This window comes from Eretmochelys imbricata, chromosome 12 (genome assembly GCF_965152235.1).
Source record: "Eretmochelys imbricata isolate rEreImb1 chromosome 12, rEreImb1.hap1, whole genome shotgun sequence".
NCBI classification, from domain to species: Eukaryota; Metazoa; Chordata; order Testudines; family Cheloniidae; genus Eretmochelys; species Eretmochelys imbricata.
Genome location: NC_135583.1, coordinates 11,965,864 through 11,987,225, shown reverse-complemented (window position 1 = coordinate 11,987,225; position 21,362 = coordinate 11,965,864). Strand labels below are relative to the sequence as shown.

Genomic DNA, 21,362 nt, shown 5'->3' with positions numbered 1-21,362 from the left:
GAGATGTGTTCTGGGGTGCACTAGATGTTACATCATTACTCAGCTAGCAGGTTAGTTGCAGCTAAAAGGTGCCCTCTCCTATTTGGGAGCTAATGCTGTGACATGAAACATTGAGGGCTGGGTGGATTCAAATTTAAGGTCATGAAACGTTGTCTTTAGTTCTGTTGCCGGATGTTGCCTATGCTTCTGAAAACTCTCATCTTCTGTGCAGTGAGTGCTGAGATACCTAAGCACAGAATTAGCTTTAATAAAAAACAGTAGTTTTCAGGGGTTTTGTTAAACGCTGATTCAGTATGCAGTATTGCACATTGAAAGCACAACCTTTTCAGTGCACGACATACTCCATGCTATCCAGTTTTCTGCTGTGGAAACTGCAGTCACTCTCTTGCTACTAAAACTCCGTCTCTCTTGAGCCCTGCTGCACAGAAGTTAATTATGTCTCCTTCTGATTCTTATAGTCTAAAATGGGATCCTATCCGAGATCAACTGAATACATTTGCTGCTATTGCAAACGCCTCCAAAGGGGGAAGAATTGGAATGGAGGAGTTTGCCGAGCATTTGAAGCTGCCTGTCTCAGATGCTCTCAAAGAGCTGTTCCTACTCTTCGATAGGGTAAGGATTTATGGCACTGACTGAAATAAGGTGTCTTAGTAACATTCTCTTAAGAATCATTTTCCCTAAAGATATTTGCGAGCGTAAGTCCAGCTCACTAAAGGAGTAAATTGCCAACCAAAATCCTATAGACTAGAGAAACCAGTGGCTGCCTTTCTACATTTTTTTAGCAATAAAAGTTTTTAGGTTAATCTGTTGCTTGTCAGATGCCATCCCTGCAACATGAAGTCCTCTGGTTAGTCCCTAGAACAGGTACAGCACAACATGCAAATTGTGCCATAGGGCCCAAAACCTGGCCTGGAGGGGACAAGACAACATCTGTGGATAAAGGACTGTCCCAGCTCTCATGCTCATTCTACACCTGACCTTCCTGCTCAGCAAAGGTGCTAGATGTGATGAGTATTTGAATGTGTCTGTGAACCTATCAACTGGATTCCGTCTTTTCACATAGGCTACTGAGCATCCATCAGATGGCAACAACTTGGAGTTTGTCAGACATTGATTAATTGATTCACTTTGCCTACCTCAGTGGGTCAAATTCTGTGCTCCATTACAGCCAGGCAATGCCATTATAAATTGACAGGATTGTAAGGCTGCAGGTAACTGGGTGAGCCCAGTACGTGTAATAGAAGTGCACGTCCGTGCTCGTGAAAACATGCTGTAATTTGAAAGGTTGCCATTATGCACTGTGCGCTATGTACAGTCAGCATGGTATGCTGCAAGCACTCCAGGATCTGTTGTTCACATTTTATTTTGGGAGTTTCGCAAACTCTGCGTGTTTTTCCTGGTCCTGCTTTTAGTAAACTTCCCTATCAAGGAATTGTGCCATATAGCACTGACAAGACTTGTTGTGAGATTCTCCAGGTCTGAATGAATTCATCAGCAGAAAATGAAGGGTCCAATTTCTTCTTCTTTTTAAAACGCTGACTGTACTGAAAGTGCCTGACCTACAGGCGTATGTGAATATTTCATCGCCATGGACCCTATTTAATCCCAGCTGTTCAGTAATGACCATAGGGTGTCTGTCTCTCTCTCTAGGAAACTATTGGCTAAGGCCCTTCTTTTCCCCAAGCTGGGACTTTCCCGTATGCTGAGTCAGCTGTAGTCATTTGAGGATCACTCTCCATGCTTACAGTGTGGTGCTGATTACCAGATTAATGTACGGCTTCATGAAGCAGGGTCCTAGAGCAGTAGAATAGTTGTTTTTTTTTATTCTTACTGAAAACTCTATCCACTTGCCCCAAATGAAATCGGCTATGCTTAAAATCCCAGCTCTTTGACTTAGGATAGCAAGCTTAATGCTGAGGCTCATGTAAGTCTGGCTCGAGCATCTCATCAACACCCTGTTCTTCCTGCCTACCTTTTTTTTTTTTTTTTTTATTTCAAAATATTCAACTTGCATGCAAGAACACAGCTGTCTGGGGAAAGAAGGGAAATGGGTTTTGAGAACTCTCAGCTCCAGGTCACTGACTTGAGCCTCACCCAAATTTGTAGCCACCAAAAGGCCATCAAAATCTCAGATAGTAAAATGAGTAGACAGGGGCCTGTGATACAGAAACCCCCATCAAACCTGACTCTTGTTCAGTCTAAGCAGAGAGGCTAAAGACAAAAAGTGAGACTAAACTATCCTGACCGTTAGCTTGTGGCCATCACAGTAAGTGGGAGGTTGAGACCCATTGGCATGGCTGGTTGGGCAATCTTGTATTGCTTCTAGCCATGCTGCACCTATTTGGACAAACAAGTTACTTTAATTTCTAGGATTGTCAGTGCAGCACCGAACTCCAACAAAAGTCAAGACATTGGAGAGGAGAATGCAGGGATGGATACAACTGTGGTAAACTGAGCGGATCTCCTTGGGAAGTTAAGTTAGTTGTCTAACCTTGGCTGTGGTCCTTTCTAATGTTGCATTGCTCAAAGTACCACCAAGGACATTTTGAAAATTTTGCTGTATGGTTTTCAACACCTCAGTTTTAGCCTAAAATGGTTTCACATCAGATAAAACGAATCTGATCTGTAAAATAAAAAACAAGCATTCGGAGAGAGAAATACTTGTCAAAAGCAGAGGGTGGCTGCAGGGAGTTCAGGCAACCAAAGGCTGCATCAGACATGCCTGGTCATGGTGAATACTAATACTTCAGACAGATAATCTGTATTTTGCTCACACCCAGCTCAGACTCCATCAAAGCTCTGAGGCTGCAGGATTTTCAGCTCTCATCTGGTTAATTCTCTGCAACACATTCACCATGTTCCTCGCTCAAGCCTTGCTTGGTGGAGGGAGCAGTGGTGGAGGGGGCCTTGCGAGAGGCCTTGGGGGTCTTTTAGCAGGAGGTGGACAAGGAGGAGGAAATCTTGGAGGACTCGTTGGAGGACTCGTCAACATTATCAGTGAGGTAGCAGCTCAGTACACCCCAGAGCCACCCCCACCTCCTCGCAGTCACTTCATGAATGTGGAAGCCGGCGAGAGCGAGGAGATGCGTCAGTTCCGCCGACTCTTTGTCCAGCTGGCTGGAGATGACATGGAAGTGTGCGCCTCCGAGTTGATGGACATTCTGAACAAGGTGATGGCCAGACATAAAAACCTGAAGACAGAGGGCTTCAGCCTGGACACGTGCCGGAGCATGGTGTCAGTCATGGACAGCGACACAACCGGTAAGCTGGGCTTTGAGGAGTTTAAGTACCTGTGGAACAACATCAAGAAGTGGCAGTGCGTGTACAAAGAATACTACTCTGACCAGTCGGGAACTCTTGGGAGTGCTCAGCTGCCAGGTGCCTTCAAGGCTGCAGGGTTCCAGCTGAATGACCAGCTCTACCAGATGATCATTCGCAGATACTCTGATGAAAATGGGAGCATGGATTTCAATAACTTCATCAGCTGCTTGGTGCGACTGGATGGCATGTTCCGTGCCTTCAAATCCCTGGACCAAGATGGAGACGGCCTGGTGAACATGAACATTGAAGAATGGCTGCAGCTAACCATGTACTCCTAAGAGAGCACATTGGAATGAAATACACTCCAACTGCGTGCTCTTGTTAATGCCTGTGTTACTAATGGGAGTCTTTCTCCTTGTTGCTCAAGAGCCACTGTTTGTAAAGTCATTACAAGTTGTGTTGCTATGAAAGAGCACGCAATACTTTAATGCTTAAAAACCCCTTAGTTTATTGTGAAATGTTTGTTTTTTCTACTGTGTACGTTTTACAGTTGTTTGGATTGCTGAGGGGCTCGAAAACGTGTGTGTGCGTGTGTGCATATGGGTACCTATAATAGAAAACTAGATTTGGGTTCAAAAAGGAGAGAATGTTGATGGGTCAGAGTAGTTGTTGCTAAGGCTTTCTTCTCATGTAGCTTGTTGGTAACTGGTGGACGTATACACATAAGAAAAAAAATCAGAAATGTATTCTCTATTAAGATTGGGGTTGTTCTTGATAACTATTTTGATTTTTATGTATTAGCTATCAGAGCTTATTTTGCTGGAGACAGAAGCGGTGCTTGCCTGCAGGGAAATTGCTAGTAAATAGAGGTGTACTGATTTCTAATTTGTAAGGAATTATTTGTAATGGGGAAAATAAATTGGAGTTGTAATTATTATAATAATCAGTGGATTTTGAGAGACAAATTAAAATCTCTCCTCTTTCCTACTTTTGCTGTCTCATTGTTTTCGGCTGAAATGTTTCCTGGAGACCTGGTGCTTGGCATATACTCTTTTTATTCCTGCAGCCTTCTAATAAATATTTGTATTGTAAAGTGCAATAATCTGAGTAGTGTTTAAAATACAGAATTGCCTGTTGAGAGGGCTGTTGAACTGTTGCGGTCACCTGTTAGACAGACAGATGGACAAATTCAGCCTTGGCTTATCTCCATTGAAGTGGAGTTTCCTCAGGAATGAATTTGACCCACAATTTCCAACTACAGTAATTCCATACATGTCAGGGCAGAGATGCTTGCAGTGGCGTTAAAAGGCAAGAAGCAGCAGGAACTGTAGGTGTGTGTGCCTGTGGTTCAGAGTGTCCTTGGCTGCTTTAAAGCAAAATTTAATTTACATGGGCCTAGTTGATGTTAACGTGTGAGAGAGAGAGAGGGAGAGAGCTGAATGGAATGAGTCAAGCAGCCATCTCTAGTTACAAATATCCAGAGGCCTATGCCCCTCCTACACTACCTTTGTAAGAAAGTGTCAGCAGCAGCTAACTAAACAACAGAGGGGTTGCATTTGATTATTAACAGGTTGATGTATTTTGAAATCATTACAGCTTCCATTTCTACGTTTCTGGAAAATACTGTTCACTGAGTCTGTGTACAAATTGTCATTGAAATCTGATCACCTGTTCGCAATGTACGAACCATCGTTTAAATCGCTTACGGTGCACGATACCAGACTGAATGACAGGAACTTAGTAAAAATAAAATAGTCAAATTGTGACAAAATAGGCTAACTCCTGAACCACAACCACCACTCATTCACAAATTAATCAATCAAAGAAGCATACTTTTATCTACATAAGCATTAAGACTAGGTGGGTAATAATCCCAGTGAATGAGAGAGTGACACCTTTTGTGAATGTTGCTATATTAATGTTTGCTCTAGAATCTCTGTCTTTCAGGCTAGTGAGATCTCACCTGTGGGTACAGGTAATTGTTGGGCAGGGAAGGATTAAAATAACAACCTCCTGCAAGATGTTCCCTATTATGAAAATGAGACCTGTAAAAGCATGTCCCTACTGCTGTGTCCAGTAGAAATTCCTCTCTCTCTGTTGCAGACCTATAAGCGATTGTGATGATTTTCTCTGATATGCATGAACAGTTCTCCTAGGAAATATGGTTTCTGAATCGAACTAGAAACGATGGTAAAAGTCAACATGAAAACTATCCCTGTTATGACGCCTTTTACAGGCACAGTGAAAGTTGGGCCCCTTGGGCAGTGGCACCTCAGGCTTTTTCCACATCACTTTTGCATCCACCTGGCCTTGGAAGGGGTTTTGCTAGTTGGAAAAAAGGGTAATTCAGGGTCTGTGCCCTATCTTTCTCCCTATGGGGCTCTAAAGAGACCGTTTGTTATGGGGCAGGGAGGAGGTTTTTTTCTTCTGCAATATGCAAGCTTTACTGCTCCTGAGACCACCATAAACGTACTTAACTGAGCACATGTCTCTGACTCAAAAACGGAAAATACTTCTTAAATATATAGTACCCCATAGTGTAAATGGCAATGCAATGCTGAAGTCTGTTTTAAACTCAGAACACATAGTAAAATTAAGTTAAATTTAACTTTTTACTTTTTTTAGCAACATACAGATATTTAAATGATCTACATGTATTTGCTATGCCAAATACCCAATTAATAATAATAATTATAGCTGGGGAGCGGCATTCAGCACACTGCAGGATCCCCAAAGTCACACTAGCCAGCTGCTGCTTCATTCATGCTTTCCAGACCCGTACACCCCATGCTCTGTCATAGCCACCCTGAACTCTGCTGGGTATATCACAGGTAGCTAGCCCATGGAAGCCTGTTAAATGCCGCTATTATCCTAGTGTATGACTTGGGCTGTATAATAACCAGAGGCAGCGACTTCTGCATCACCACATGGTATATGCAGGTGGCGAGAGAATTGTGGGGGGACATTTCACGTACCGTTGCAATGAGTTAATGTGACAGACAGACCTGAAATGAAAACCAAAATTTAAATTGAAAAGGCAGCTGTGCATGGAATGCTCCACCCCTTACCTTTGCTATTTGGGGAATTGACGTTTTGGTTCACAAGTCACCTCTCAGAATAGCTTTGGCTGCAGAGTTTAAATTTCGCATATCGTGCTGCAAAGCACAATCTCCTGTGAAAGCAGAGAAGCTGCTAGGCCAAACTTATCTGCAGTGACATTGCTTGTTACTGTTTAGTGTTTCTCTAGATGCATTTTTAATTCAGTGCCCATCCTTTTCCCTCCTATCCTTTCTCATGCCAGGAGCCACGTAAACATCTCCGTTTCTGCTTCTGCCCCTCTCACCTCTCCTTTCATCGAGTGTCAAACCATCTGGCAAGTAGCCAGCATCCTAGGAGTTTGTATGATTAAGTCACAATATGACCTTGAAGTGCAGTTTTCACACCCAGATATCCAAAATGCTGGAATGAAGTACTTCTAATTGCACTGTGTTTAATTCTTGGTTTTGATACCTAGATGGAAATAATTTGACCATACTAACTTTGTCATGCTCCATTTATTAATAACGAAAGCATTAGACCCCATTATGAACCAACTGGATTTCCAAATTCTGTGTGTTTTTGTTTTAAACCAAGGCCATATTCACTTAACGTAGCTACCTCCCCCAACCTCTCACTCTTGCATTCATATTTTTATGCACCACTGGGACAATCTTAAACCATTTAAAAAAAAACAAAAAACATATTAAGTCCTACCCAAGCTAAAACCTGTACTTCATGCCACGCCACATGTATGAGGGAATTGTAAATTCCTGAAAACAGTTCTAGTGAAATCAGCAAAAAACCTTCATATAATACAAGCATTTCCTGGACCTTTGATGAGAAATTAACAATCCAGGCATTCAGATGGTAAAACTACACAATAAAAAGCAACGATACATTGTATATCTAGCATTTTGGATGTCCACAGTGTTAAAATGTCTGGCGTCAGAAACCACTGGATGAAAAAAAAAAGAATTGTACTGGGGTACCAGCTGACTATTAATTGCAGAGGTTAAAGTGCAGAGATTGAGTAGAAAATTGCCAACAGACATCGAATATACCATGGTACCTGTCTAACAGCAGGCTGGTAATTTTATTAGCAGTGAAGAATTGTATAAGGAAACTCGTTAGCAAATCCGCAAGTCTCTAAACAGTCGGTGATATTCAACATTCTAAATGCTTCCACAAAGATTCTTTACCCTATCAATAGAAAACAAAACATGGGTGTCTGTAAACTGGAAGTGTATTGGCTTTAGAGACTGAGTAAACTTGGATCTAGGTAGCAGTTGTTTTAAACCTTGCAAAGTGTATTGGTTATTTTTAATTGTTTAAGAGTAAAAATACTTTCTCACCAACCTATCTGAATCCAGGACCATCCAAAGTACAGAAGTATTCATTCAATAAAGGAAATCCACAGTATGCAGATCCCAAGGATCTCAAGGCACTCTACAATTTAGTCTTGGCACTGTTCCATTAGGTAGCTTATTAGCCCATTATACAAATGGGGGATCTGAGGAACAGAGATGCTAAGGGTGTTGTGTTGAGCTTGTAGTGTCCTATTGGTAGCAGAGCCAGGAAGTTATGCAGATCTCCCTTCTGCTCTGTGTGTTTACGTACAAGACCATTGTTCCTTCATTTGTCTGTAAAACGTTCCATATTGATCAACTTCGGAGGATCTTGACACTACTATTTTGCCTCCTGGAAGAATATTTTAATTCAGAAATGTACCCCCCAACCCCCATGAATTCTGCACCACCAACATTCAGTTTTTACAAATTTGTTTGCTGTTTAAAAAATTTTCATGACTGTCTCATGGGAACATTTCAGCCCAGGGATCGCCTGTCACCTTAACCTCAAGGTAGTTGCTCTGTGTATGGTCACCTAACTTTCAAATGTTGCTGTTTCTTACCCATGACAGAATATCTCCCAAGTCCACAAAGAACTTTTAAGATGGTCACATAAATACAATCAACTCAAATATGCACGTGTTTTTCAGCAGGTATTTGCCACTTCCCCTCACTGCAAATAGACTCGCCAATAATTTCACCTCACCTGGAACTGATAGTCTGTCCCATCAAAGGAACTGCAGTTTAGGTCTGAATGAATTTATTGTAGTATCTTCCTACTGAAAAACATCTGGTTTTCCTACTTCCAATACAGGCCATTAGGATTAAAGCGCAATATCTTGTTGTTCGATTCATGAAGTGTCTCAGGTATTTTTACAGCCTTCTGAACGTACACAGAAGGCGCCTGGTAACTTCTTGACAATGCGCATGCTATATCCTATCTTGGTGTTCTGTTTCTTATAGCCGAAAGTACTTTTTGAGGTGAGCAAACACTAATAACTAAAACTCTCTTCTTACGCAGGTAAAGATTTTAATCCTTTTGTGAACTGGTGCTTACAAAACAGCAACCAGAAGTCAATTGTTCATCTATAGAAATGGTTTCTCCGGTCACTTTTAAATGGTATAAATGTACTGATTTTTTTTTCCAGATTTTTTTTTAAAATAGTAAATTAAGCATTAGTACAGATTGCATAGCTTGATTCTATTTCTCATATGATGAACCTTTTAAGTGATCCAAGCTATTAACTCAACTTTTGCCATCTGTCTTTGTGGTTACAGAATGGAGATGGTACCATAGACTTCCGAGAATACGTGATTGGTTTGTCTGTTCTTTGTAACCCTGCCAACACAGAAGAGACTATTCAGATGGCATTTAAGGTAAGTTCAGTTTAGCACAGCTCTGTAAACCTGACAAACCTGGGCTGACTGTAATTCTGTTCTCTTTCAACTCATAATATAAATGTATAGATTCAATCTGTCATGTGAATGTAAGTAATGCTCTTAAACCAATTGACATTTGTAGTGAAGAAAACGCAGATGTCAGCTTCATAGATGAGTTCTTCAAAAGCCATGTGAAGGTACTAAGGAATATGTAACTTGGCATGATAAGTCCAAAGATGATTCAGCAGCAGTTACACACTTCTGTGAGGGCGTTTTGTGAGTGATATGTAGATCAGAATAGTTTGGTGGGGCTCAAGTGTTCAGTTATGCTTTAAAAAAAAAAAATCATCAATGGACATGGTCAAGGCTCATAAAATCAAAAATGAGTTACCAGCTTGTTTTGGATCATGGACACTTAGACTTTGAGATCCCTCCATTCTCTCCACTGCTCTGCTTTTGTTTATTCCTCGTGCAGTGTCTTGAGATATGAGGGACAGTTGCTCTGAATAGGACTCTCATAAGAGAGAGCAATGCTTACTCAAGAAGTTGCCTATATTTTTATGTGAAATTATTGTGTCCTATTGCTGCTGTATATAGCTAAGTGTTACGGCAATCCAGCCTGTTCAACCACTGCTCCAAAAGTTGTGCTTTCTCAGAGATGTTTTGTGTCTGAAGATCCTCAGAAAGACCGGCCTCCAAATCATAGCAACCACCAATGGTATATTAACTGTTGCATTTGCTTTGAAGCAGATAATTTAGACATCATTACTCTCCTCAGTGGGAAGCGTTCTACTCTGAAATGGAGCTATGACTTTTCTTCCATTATCTGCTATCAAACAAGGTTGCATTTGCAATGGGTTCTGCTTGGTTGCAGGGGTTCACCCCCGGGGAGCTCTTTGCAGAACTGGAGCCATCATCATAGGCGCCAGCTCTGTGGGTGCTCCCGCTGCTGGAGCACTCATGGGGAAAAATCAGTGGGTGCTCTGCACCCACCGGCAGCCACGCTCCCCTCCCCCCACCACCCCACCTCCTCCGACGACTCCCCTGAGCGCGCCACATTCCCGCTCCTCCACCTACCTCCCAGTGCTTCCCGCTTGGCTGCCACCAAACAGCTGTTTGGCCGCTCCGGGAAGGAGGGGGAGGAGCAGGAATGTGGTGTGCTCAGGGGAGGAGGCGGGGAAGAGTCGGGGCCGGGGCGGGGATTTGGGGAAGGAGTCGGAATAGGGGCAGGGAGGGGGTGGAGTTGGGGCAGGGACTTTGGGGGAAGGGGTGGGGGTGGGCCCAGGGGCAACAGGGGATCGAGCACCCACTGGCGGGAGCAGAAGTCGGCACCTATGGCCATTGTTCCCCTTATTTCTGACACTAGTGAGCAGTTAGTGCAGCTGCTCACTGCCACTGCCATACTAGAAAGGATGGGATGAAATACGTAGTGGGCGACAAATCATGCATGTTATTACAATATGGATTTTCATCCTAGCCGAAATAGTAGCAAGTTCAGTCAGTGTCATAAAAGTTTAATTTGCAGAAAAAGAAGACAAAAGCCTGATGGTATTATTTTTAGTACTTATACATGGGACACTTTTTGTAAGTTATCACATCCCTTTTAAATATAACAGTTTATAACAAACTATGGGCCGTGTTTTTTGAAAATGCTAATTTAGTGGTATTTTTCATGACTAGTTTCTGAGCATATTCTCCAGTACAGCTTATTTACAGCATATCATGGAGCCTTTGATCTCAATGTTGTTTTTATTTTGAAAAGTTCCTTGAAAAATGTCCCATCTCATTCTCTGGGGAAAAAAAATTTTTTTTTTTTTACATTAAATACAAATTAGCTGTTGGGACTCGAGTCTTCAAATCACAGTGACAACTGCTGAGACATCTTGAATGGCAGAGACCATTACTGGGTGCTTTCAAAGGTTAATTTGAATTGAAATTGCTGGTCTACCACATAAGCAGACTCATACTATGGGTGTTCGCATTACAGTTTTGTAATCTTTCTACTTCAGCTCTTTGACATTGATGATGACGGCAGCATAACAGAAGAAGAGTTTGCTTGTATTCTCCGGTCATCTCTTGGAGTGCCTGACCTTGGTGTTTCTCAACTCTTTAAGGAAATAGACACAAATAATTCTGGGACGGTCACCTATAGTAAGTATATTCCACAGAACTAATATGCTTATACTAAGAAAGAGCTTTGATATTACTACTCTAAGATCTCAGTCTCCGATTATTACAGATTCAGAACTCCTTTTCCCCACAAAAGAAGTCTAACAGGTGCCTAGACCGCTCATATATTGCTACTGTTGAGAAAAAATGTGTGGTCGGGGAACATGAACAAAGACAATGTATTCATTTCTCCTTAATTATGTCTACTCTTGGAGCTGGGGATGTCATTCCCATTCGAGGAGACATACTTGCCACTACCGTGCCAGAGACCCTAGGCACATAATCAGGGCTGCTAGCCAGTGCCGCCACTCTCGCTGCCATGGCTACATTCTATTTTTAGCGCAGGAGCTCAGTGGGAACAAGTGCAAGTATTTCTCCTCACACTGGGAATCACTCCCCCAGCTCTCAGTGTACATGTAACGTAAGAGATCTTACAACATCATTTCTTCTGGTTTTTATATGCCACCTCCATCACCGTGAGTGCCTTACAAGAGATTCCCACAAGCAGCCAATGGATTAACTTCTTCCATACTTCTGCTGACACAGTCGCAACAATTGGTTAGATTTTCTGCCTTCCCATCTGCCCCCCCTCTTTCTTCTTCCTTCATTGCGGGTTTTATTATGGCTGACAGAAAGCTATGCTGAAGCCGTGAGCTTTGCACATCCCTTTTAAGGCAATGAGACTTGTGGTCGTTCTAAGCCCCTGTATTAGACAATTCCAAAGTCTGGGATTTATGCTGTGAAATCTGTCTCCCACACTAGTGAATTCCACCATTGAGACCGATAGTTACCTCTTATGCTTCATAGCCGCTATGAACCATTATTTATAATGAAATAGTCCACAATATCCTCACTTGTTACAAGAGTTTTGACAGGTGTAAAATTAACTTTTTTCAGGTCACCATTCAGTTGGCATTTCAGTTTCTGGAAGTTTTAATAAGACTAACTATAAAACCGCTACAATATAAATAGTAATTCCAAAACTTCCCACCCTGGAATCTGTTGCCCCTTCCTCTGAAGCATCTTGTCCTGGTCGCTGTCAGTGAAGGGATACTGGTCTGTGTGGCAGTCACTATAATTTTCTTTGCTGTCATGCTGTTATTGTGTGGTAGAATATTTTGCATCGTTGCTGCTCAACACGGTAAAAAAACACCTGTCTTTAATTTCAGATGAGTTTAAGGACTTTGCATTCAAGCATCCAGAATATGCCAAGTTATTTACTACATACCTGGATCTACAGAGGTGCCAGCTACAGACATCAGACGAAGAAGACGATTATCAGACACCAGGAGACACATTCTCACAGAGTAAGACATCAGTCTCAGAAAAGACCCCAATCGCAAGAAATAAAGTTTGTCCTGACGGCAATGAAGAAGACCTCTCAAGTACTTCAGACAAAAAGGATGACTAAGTATAAACAGCCTGATGATTTTGCATTTACACTGTGCAGATTTCACTGTTTTATATCAAATGTGCTTGTTGAATATTGATAAAAGTTAAGATTAAGAATTTTTTTTTACTTTTTTCGTATTTCTCTGTGTGTCAAAATGGGGGGGAGGGGAGATAAATAATTTATTGTGTTCTATTAATGTATTCCATTCGGTGTTGAAAGTAAAAATGCCCCCTCTCAGGTAGATTGCACAATACATTCTGAATCTAAGTTAAATGAATACCATAGCCTCTCTTGGTGTCGGTCTCACAGGACTGTGAATATTGATTACTCTCTTCCAAGCAAGGTGTTTACAAAGTAGCAGACATTGTTAGGGTAGCCACTGAGGAAAAGTAATCTCCCGATAGGGGCTGAGGAGAAGATTTGCTGCTCTTTCTCGCTATAGGACATTTAAATGTGAGACTTTGTTTTCTTTAGTCTACGGGCACCCTTCTTCATTTCTGAAATTTCAAAAGTATAGAAAATTTAGAATTCATAGGAGAACAAATGTTAGGAAGTTGGTATTTTAGTGAGTGTGTGGCTGTCTTGAGGCTTTCCTTAATCTGTTGTCAGCCACAGTCAAAATTTCTCAGCAAAGCCATGTTGATTCACTGATGTTAATAGCAACATCTTTGGACAAAGGCCTACTGAAGATGGAATGGGTTGTATTTGTAACAGTAAAAATGAATTGGAGTTCAAAGATAGCAGATCATTATTTGAATAGGAAAACACAGAAAACAGGGCCTCAATGGTCAGAACACTAATTGCGGGGGGGCTGGGGGGCAGCATATAAACAAACACAGTTTTTACTAATTTAATGCCATATGAAAACTAGAGGAAAATTTCGATCTAATAGTCATCAAGTGATCATGACCTTGTTCTGGACAATTACAAGGTAATTGTCAAGCTATAGATCTAATAGTTAAAATCTACTGTAAAATCCGCTTTCAGAAACCATATCTGCACCTATCACACCCTGAGAGCGTGCTCCAAAGGCCACTTGGTGTCAGTGGAAAGATTCCTGTTGACGACAGTATTCTTTGCCTCAGTCCCCTACCGTGCAATTTAGGACCAGAGGTTTGAAATGTTGCTCCATCATCTTTTCCTCCCATTAACCTGTAAGGGATTTATATTCTTAGCTTTCAACAGTCCTAGGAGTTACTTGCATAAAATACCCTATTCATCAAAGGGAGAAGTGGCAGGTTAGTTTCAATTAGAGAATACCTGCTGAAAGATGGCCAAGAGGCTCAGGAACATTACCTCAAAAGCCTGGAATGTATTGTATAGCATCAGCAAGAGACCTAGTTCTGCTATTTAAGGTCCAGGTGCAATAGTGGCTTCTGACCTTTGATCAATCAATGATTTCACTGTATCCAGGTATATTTACATGTTTTAGCTTTCATGTGTGCTCTTCTGTCATATTGTGGCGTTCTCATGTTCCAGATGCTTTAAATAAATACCTATTTTTAAAGAATGTGTGAGAGTATTGGAGGAAAGACACACTGGCTACATGGGCTGCTGGGTTTTCCAGCAAGTCGTCCCTGGCAATGTCTTCGTATGGTGTAAGGTACAAGGTAAGTTGAAGTTACATTCTTAGCCATGAGAACAATGGTGCTGTCATTTACTGCAAGGCTAGAGAAGTATCATATGGTTGCCACTTTCCTGGAGAGACAATGGCAGAGAATTCTCCCTGCTGACTCGCCTAGTAAAAGGGAACATTGGCACAAAGGAACCGGACACAAAGGAAAAAGAATTTTGCAGTCATCCCTTTTGTGGAGACTCTGAGATGCTTGTCTGTCCACAGACTGTAAATGAGGACACATCATAGGCAAGTAAAAGGAATCGGTGATTCAAACCATAATTCATAAATAGAAATTATGTCTGAGTGTAAGTTGAACTCTAGGAATGTGCGCGCTGACCCCACAATAGCATATACCAGTGGAAGGATCTAACCATCATGATTTCTGAGACACCTTCCTACATGTAGTCAGTTGATCCCTCACTTTCAGAAGCTGTGTTTGAAAGTGTACTTACAGATCCCAGCCTGTGACAGATTTTTGGCTTGCCTGTTCAGCCAACTGACGGGATTTTTTTGTTGCCGCCTCCTGCTAAGCAAACAGATTTGCCCACAAAGTTAGGAACTACCAGTATTCAAAAATTGGTTACCGATGTGTGTGTGATCCAGCTTAAAATTTGTTATTGGCTGGGGCCACCTCTCTACCACTCTTTGCCATGGCTATACAGTACCCCATTCGCTAAGGGCTGGTATAAACAGACGCTTACTGGGTGTGAACCTACCTTGTACTAGCATGCTGCACTCTGGGTGTCTGTGTGGACCCTGCTGGTGTACTCTAAAAGTTCCCTAGTGCACTTTGAAGTATTGCTGTTTTAAACCAGTGTGCTCTAGGGAAATTTTAACATGCATCAACAGGGGCACTTGCTGCTCAGGAGGTTAGTGCAGGGTAGATTCATCCCTTAGCTTGCAAATGCAGTCAGTGTTCATTTGAACAAGCCCTTAGAGGCAAAATGAATATGAATTTCTTAGCAAAGAGCATTTTGCCTTACACACACATCAGAGGAGACTGGAAGTGTTGTTCGTGGTTTGTGTCAGGACAGAAGGAGGATGCTTTTGTTCCAGGTAACTAAAGTAAGAGAGGGAGTGTTAATGGATAGACAAAACAGTTTTTTCTCCAGACCTTTATATGGCAAGAGTTGCTTATACACACACCTTGTATTTAGGGGGGTAGGATGCAATAAGTGAAACACCACACTGTAGTGCATAGAAACAATTGGGTTACACAATGGGAGGCTACCACAGCTCAAAAGGTATATAGCCCAATACATGAAATGGAAAATGCCACAAATGGTTGCAGAATGTAGCAATGGTTCCACCATCCACTGGAGAGAATCAATTGAGCACGAGAGACACTAACTCAATAGATGCACATCTGGTTGGTGTGCAAGAAGAGAATAAATTAATTTCTAGGCATCCTCAGGGCTTCTGGGTGCTTTTAAAAGACCAACTAAAAGCAGTTTGAAGAAACCAGGCACTATGTCTATCTAAGTGGCAGAGGGGAACTGACTCTGAAAGCAAAGTTTTAAAAGGCCGTGCTAAAATAAAGGAAACGGTTCTCAATTTAGCATTGAAGGATGGTACATTTTATATTTTATCCTAGGGTAAGTGTAAGAATTCAACAGCAGTGGACCCCTGGTACATAAGACACTCATCTTGTGGTAAAAGGTACATTATTTTGAACCTGATTCACTTCTTTGGGGGTGAAGTGACTCAATAGCCAGGGCCATCACAAGGCAGGCCAGGTCATCCAGTTTACTCTGCTCTACCAGTAATACCTTCTTATGGGGAGTGATTCATCCAGTTGTCAGGCGTCCACTGTGCTCTTGTCAGCCAAGCAACATGATGATGTCAAGCCAGCTTAGATGGAAACAGAGATGAAAGAATGCCAGCATGCCTTAACCAGGCTTCTTCACAGTGATAGTCAACAACAATGGTGATTAAACTGACCTGCATAGGAGTCCATACAAGAGGGCTTCTAACTGATGAGAAATTCCCCAACACCTCTGATAGAACCCTACCAGAAAGAACTGGACAGGATCAGTGAGGTCAGTAATACATTGATGACTAGCAGAAAAGCAACTGTTAGATCTAATACTTTCTCTATAGCCAGCTGCCTAGCATCCATCACAGATGTGAAACCAGGTCCCTATTCACTATTGCCTTCTGCCTTGAGCTATTTCCAAGGTTGTGCTTTGTTTTGTTTTCACTGTGGAGTTTTTGCCCTTATAGGAACTAACCCTTTTCCCTCAACACACATTCAATCCACACATACCTCTCCCCTCCCCTCCAAAAACCCCAAACCCACTAGTTCAGCCTTTGACTGTAAAAATGAAAATTCGTAACAGATTCAAAATTAAAATCCTAGGGCTTGGTGGGAATTGGCATTCATAACTGTGCAGGCAAGCATACAAGATGAAGTCACATGTAATCAGAGGATGTATCAGGTTTTAATGACAATTAATTAATTTTAAATCCCAGGAGTTAAGAGTACCCTTTCCAATGAAATAACATTTATTAGATTGATTAACAATGAGGTGAAGTTTGTCAGTAGCTCTTAAGAGAGCAGACACAGTTACTATACATAGAGAGGTGGAAGGTAAACATCTTATAGGCTTAGTAGCTATGTTCTTAGCTTGGTTGAAATTTGGCCATTTCATTAGTTCAAGACAGATTCTGACATTTCATAAAGCCAAAATGCTAACAAAAAAATTAATCTGATACAAATACAGTATGCAGATAAAGTTCAAGACGTGGTATATTCAGCGTCACAATGGAGAAAGCATTGAAGGCTCATTTAGGGCCCCAATTCAGCAAAGTGCTTAAGCATGTATTTAATCCCATTGCCATCAACCATGTGTTTTGTGGATTTGGGGCCTTAGTCTGATGATAATGCGGAGCATGAAAAAATTGCACTGGCAAATGATTATTGATAGGACTAATCATAAAGTATCACAAAACAGAGCATCAATATAATGAGTGAATAGCACGGATATTTTGATTTATAATGTCATCCATTTAGCTTTAAATCTTTCATAATCACTGCAACATGATTGATAAGATTTAGGTGATACACGGGATTTTTATGCTTAAAAAACTACTTCATGTGGGCATTAGGGTTTTTTAACAAAGGTTCAAGGTAGATAAACCCCCAAATACCTATTATCTTAATTTTTCAGACTGTTATTTTCAGTTCATTAAGTCTATATTCAAATAACTTGAAAATCTCAACTCATTGTTCCATTAAGGCTGAAATGTTCAGATAGCCAAATAATCAAATGAATATTAGAGTATCTGTATAATGTTTCTCTCTGCCCCCTATTTGAAATGTAAAATCAGGTTAAAATGAGGGGTTTATCTTTTAAAGGTTTTAGGGTTGTTGTTTTTTTTTATTATTTTGTTCTAATCTGAACAAACATATGTAGATCATCATGTCACCCTACTGTGTAACCAGAGCTTGAGTATGTTATCCTGTTAAGGCAGCTCTATTCATTCCAGTCCTGGAATTTTATGTACAAGGACTGGGCATTTTAGTATCTACACAAGTTTTGAGCCATCGTTAGCCCTGATCATCATCAGACCCAATCCTGCAACCCTTACAGTACAAGGAAGGCTATTTCTCAGCTTCAGAAGAAAAGACTATGTGACAATTTTATTATTATTTCAGAGGCGTCATGAAGGCTAATGTTCATATAACAAATCCCTGTAATTACCATTTTTATCCATAACAGTTATTATCCATTGCTAGGCAGGTGATATTTGTCCTTAAGGATGCAAAAATTACAGAACTAAAATGAAAATGAAATTATTTAAATCCCAAATCTTCTGTTAACTGTTCACTTAAAGGCCCTGATTCAGGAAAGCTCTTAAACACATACTTAAGCAGCCTTCCTGAATAAGGATGCTTGCATAAAGTGGGGTCAATAGGTTTGTCTCACTGGGTTTTGATCATCCCAGCTTCCCATGCACTAACTGGTCATCTAGACAAGCAACTTACTGAGGGTTGCTCAGCCGGCGCGCTATGCGCAAAAGTAAACTGGCTTGTAGGTGTACAACTCCCCGTCCCAGGGCACTTTGGCGGGGAGGGAAGAGAGGAATGGTGGAGAATGGGAAGAGTCTGAGCTGGTGTGGGAATGTTGCTGGGAGAGGAGTATTTCAAAGCCCAAGGATTCAAACAGCATGTATCACGCCACTCAACGTCTTTTCATTTTTAAGCCCATCTCATGACATTAGTTTGGGGTCTTTGTCTTATTGGTCTTGGTGCCTTTAGTGCCCACAGTTTCTAGATTCTCTGCAATCAAGAGGTTAGAAACTTAATTATTTTTAAAGAGATATGGGATTTTCACAATCACATGGACACAGGACCTGGAGCTTCAAGAAACACACAGTAGATGTCCAGAAGACTTGCACTAAAGCAGTTGGTAATCCTCGTATAGGCCAGCAGCCTGTTACGACCTGCTCTAGGGTGGGGGGTAGGTGATGAAGGGGGAGTAGGGAAGGATTTGTGTGTCTGTTCCTGGTATGACACAACAATGTCTTACTGTTAGGAATTGCCAGACTGGATCAGATCCAAGGTCCATCTAGTCTAATGTCCTGTCTTGGACAGTGGCTAATACCAGATGCTTCAGAGGAAGGAGTCAGAACCTGTCAGCAGACGAATGTGAGATAATCTGCCCTTCGCATCGGTCTCAGCTTGGTCTCAGAGCATGTCTCCACTGCAGCTGGGAGGTGTGATTCCCCACGTGGGTAGACAGGCTCACACTAGGTCCACTCAAGCTACTGCGCTAAACACAGCAATGTAGAGATTGCAACATGGGCAGCAGCTTGGGCCAGCTACCTGAGCTCAAACACAGGGGGCTGGGTGAGCTTGACTCAAGGGGGGCTCCTCAGCTGCTATTTTTAGCATGGGAACTCAGGCTGAGCTAACACGAGTCTGTCTGCGCTGGGAATCACACCTCCCTGGTGCAGTGGAGACATACCCTAAGGCTGTGTCTGCATTGCACAGTTAATCCACGTTATTCGCACTCCTGTCTGGGTATCTAGCCTAGCCAGGGTGTAAACAAAGCCATACCCCCATTAGTGTGTCCTCACTGTTCCTAGACTCACCGGCGTGAGTTTGGAGGCATATCCCAGGGTTCTTTGTGCTGAACCCTAGCATTCCTTCCCAGTCAATTGTATCAATTGTGTCTGTCCTTTGCAGGGAACTGTGGGAAGGCATTGGAGGACTATCAGCATTCAGGTAATTTGGCCTATATCCTCACTGCAAAGTCACCAGGTTTCAGCCAAAACTCAAGCTCTGATTTAACCTACAGCACTTGGATCAGCTATCCTAGGCTTAAAGCATCTCCAAACCTTGGGTCAGAGGTTTTTGTGAGTGCACTGGAGCGAGGTTAAGCCTAAAACTCGGGTAAAAGCCCAGGGTAACTGTGCAATGTAGACATACCCTTAATTAGATATTGGTTTAAGCCATGGAGATTACTACTGTTAGCTCTGTTCTAGTGGCACAAAAGAGCCCAAAATATTTAACACTAGATCAGTTCAGTTTTGTTTTGTTTTTAAATGTGCTTTCTTTAAAAAACAAAATCCCCACAACTTTCCCTGTTGTGTCTGGACATTACTGCTCCGAATGTTTCCTAAGCATTGGACAATACGCTACAAGCAAAGTGATATAAATTAGAAAGACCTGATTACAGCAAGGGCTTTGAGACTATAATTGTTCAAGAAGAACAATTTCCTTTCCAAAGGTAAACAGCCTTGCAGACAAAGATAAGGCCAAGTGGCGTAAGACTGCGTTTCTGCTCATACTTCCCGATATCAAAGATTTTTAGGAACATTCAGAATGTTTGCTTAAAGTGTAAAAAAGAAAGTGAACAGGAAAAAGTGTAGGAGACTAAAAGGAATCACTCAGCACTGCTGACAGCTTTTAGGGCAGCTGTTTTCCTCAATGCAGGAAGCCTTTTTGAAACTGGAGATAACTAGCCATGAAATAGAGCAGCTATTCAAAGGAGAAATAGCCTAAGTGGTGAGGATATGCACATTTCTCTTTGAACGAAAGCATGCCAGTCTTGAAAGAGTTTCTTGAATTAAATTTCTTTGACAACCTGGTCACTAAATCCTTTGTAACAGAAAATATATGAGAAAGGAAAATGAATATGTTTAATACATATAAATAGCAATGGGTAGAGCGATGCTTGGGACTTACATCCATACAACCTGAACATAGGTTTGGACTAGTTCTAACTCAAACCCAACCCAATCCTAGAATCTACTTTGAAGTAAGTGTCAGTCTTAGTTTTTTCCATCTGTGCCTTTTCCACTTTGAAAGTAGGAAAGGGATCCTTAAACTTTCCCACGATGTGGACCATTTCTAAATGGAAAGATTAACTTTTGAACCTAAAAGGACCTTCCAGTCATGAACCTGTGAAGGGAATGATCAGGGCATGGAGCTGAAGTGAAATCAAACTATTAACATGATACAGTTTTAATTAATGCTGTTAATTGTATTACAGCAGGACCTAGAAACCCCACTGAGACTGAAAAGCCATTGGACTGGCATTGTACAAACACACAGTGAGAGACTCTCCCTGCCCTGAAGAGTTTACAAAGAAGGCAAAGGGAGAGAAGTGAAACAGAGGCACAGAGAGGCAAAGTATTTGCCTGAGGTCACACTCCAGGTTATTGGAAGAGCTGGAATTAAAATCCAGGTCTCCTAACTCCTGGTTCAGTGTCCTACCCGCTAGACCATACTGTCTCTCTGAAACTCGATGAAATAATCAAACTTTGATCCCTCTAAATGTGGGTAAGTCTGGCATGAGATCAAAACCACAATGTGCAAGGAGAGAGCAGATCATATAGATTAGATTGTTTAGGCCAAGAGGGTGCATGGTTTTGCCTTATACACTACTTTGAGTATCGATGTTTCTCTTTTTAAATGCCTGCCCTTCCCACCTGCAACTGTCTCGGCTTTGCTTGCCACTGGTAGGCATTCACAGTTCATCAGAGACTGATCCTGTCCACTGTGAGATATTGCACCCCAAAAGCAACGGATCTTAGAGTCTCTGCACAGTTCATGTAGGCTCTGTACTCTGGCAGGCAAGTGTCTAAGGAATGTATCGCATGCACATAGAGTCCAATCTGATTTTCATTGAAGTCAGTGGTGGACTTT

At 41.7% G+C, this 21,362-nt stretch overlaps 2 protein-coding genes across 3 annotated transcripts in view; both read left to right on the top strand.

Annotated features, from left to right (window-relative positions):
• LPCAT2 (lysophosphatidylcholine acyltransferase 2) overlaps positions 1 to 12,704 on the top strand; it is a 47,491-nt gene extending 34,787 nt beyond the window's left edge. Inside the window, exons 11-15 of one of the 2 annotated variants that reach the window (XM_077831190.1) lie at positions 459 to 612; positions 8,925 to 9,023; positions 11,036 to 11,178; positions 11,658 to 11,753; positions 12,365 to 12,476. In XM_077831190.1, the coding sequence (XP_077687316.1) occupies positions 459 to 612; positions 8,925 to 9,023; positions 11,036 to 11,178; positions 11,658 to 11,715 (454 nt within the window). In that variant the 3' untranslated portion in view covers positions 11,716 to 11,753; positions 12,365 to 12,476. Of the gene's footprint in view, positions 1 to 458; positions 613 to 8,924; positions 9,024 to 11,035; positions 11,179 to 11,657; positions 11,754 to 12,364 lie in introns of both variants that reach the window. The other variant, XM_077831189.1, reaches the window with a different exon arrangement.
• Positions 2,856 to 4,166, top strand: CAPNS2 (calpain small subunit 2). The gene has a single exon (XM_077831126.1). The coding sequence runs from the start codon at positions 2,856 to 2,858 to the stop codon at positions 3,597 to 3,599; it is 744 nt and encodes a 247-aa protein (XP_077687252.1). The 3' UTR covers positions 3,600 to 4,166.
• Positions 12,705 to 21,362: the final 8,658 nt, after the last annotated feature.

Excerpts from the sequence above, each read along its gene's own strand:
- CAPNS2 (XM_077831126.1), top strand. The coding sequence starts at position 2,856 with ATGTTCCTCGCTCAAGCCTTGCTTGGTGGAGGGAGCAGTGGTGGAGGG.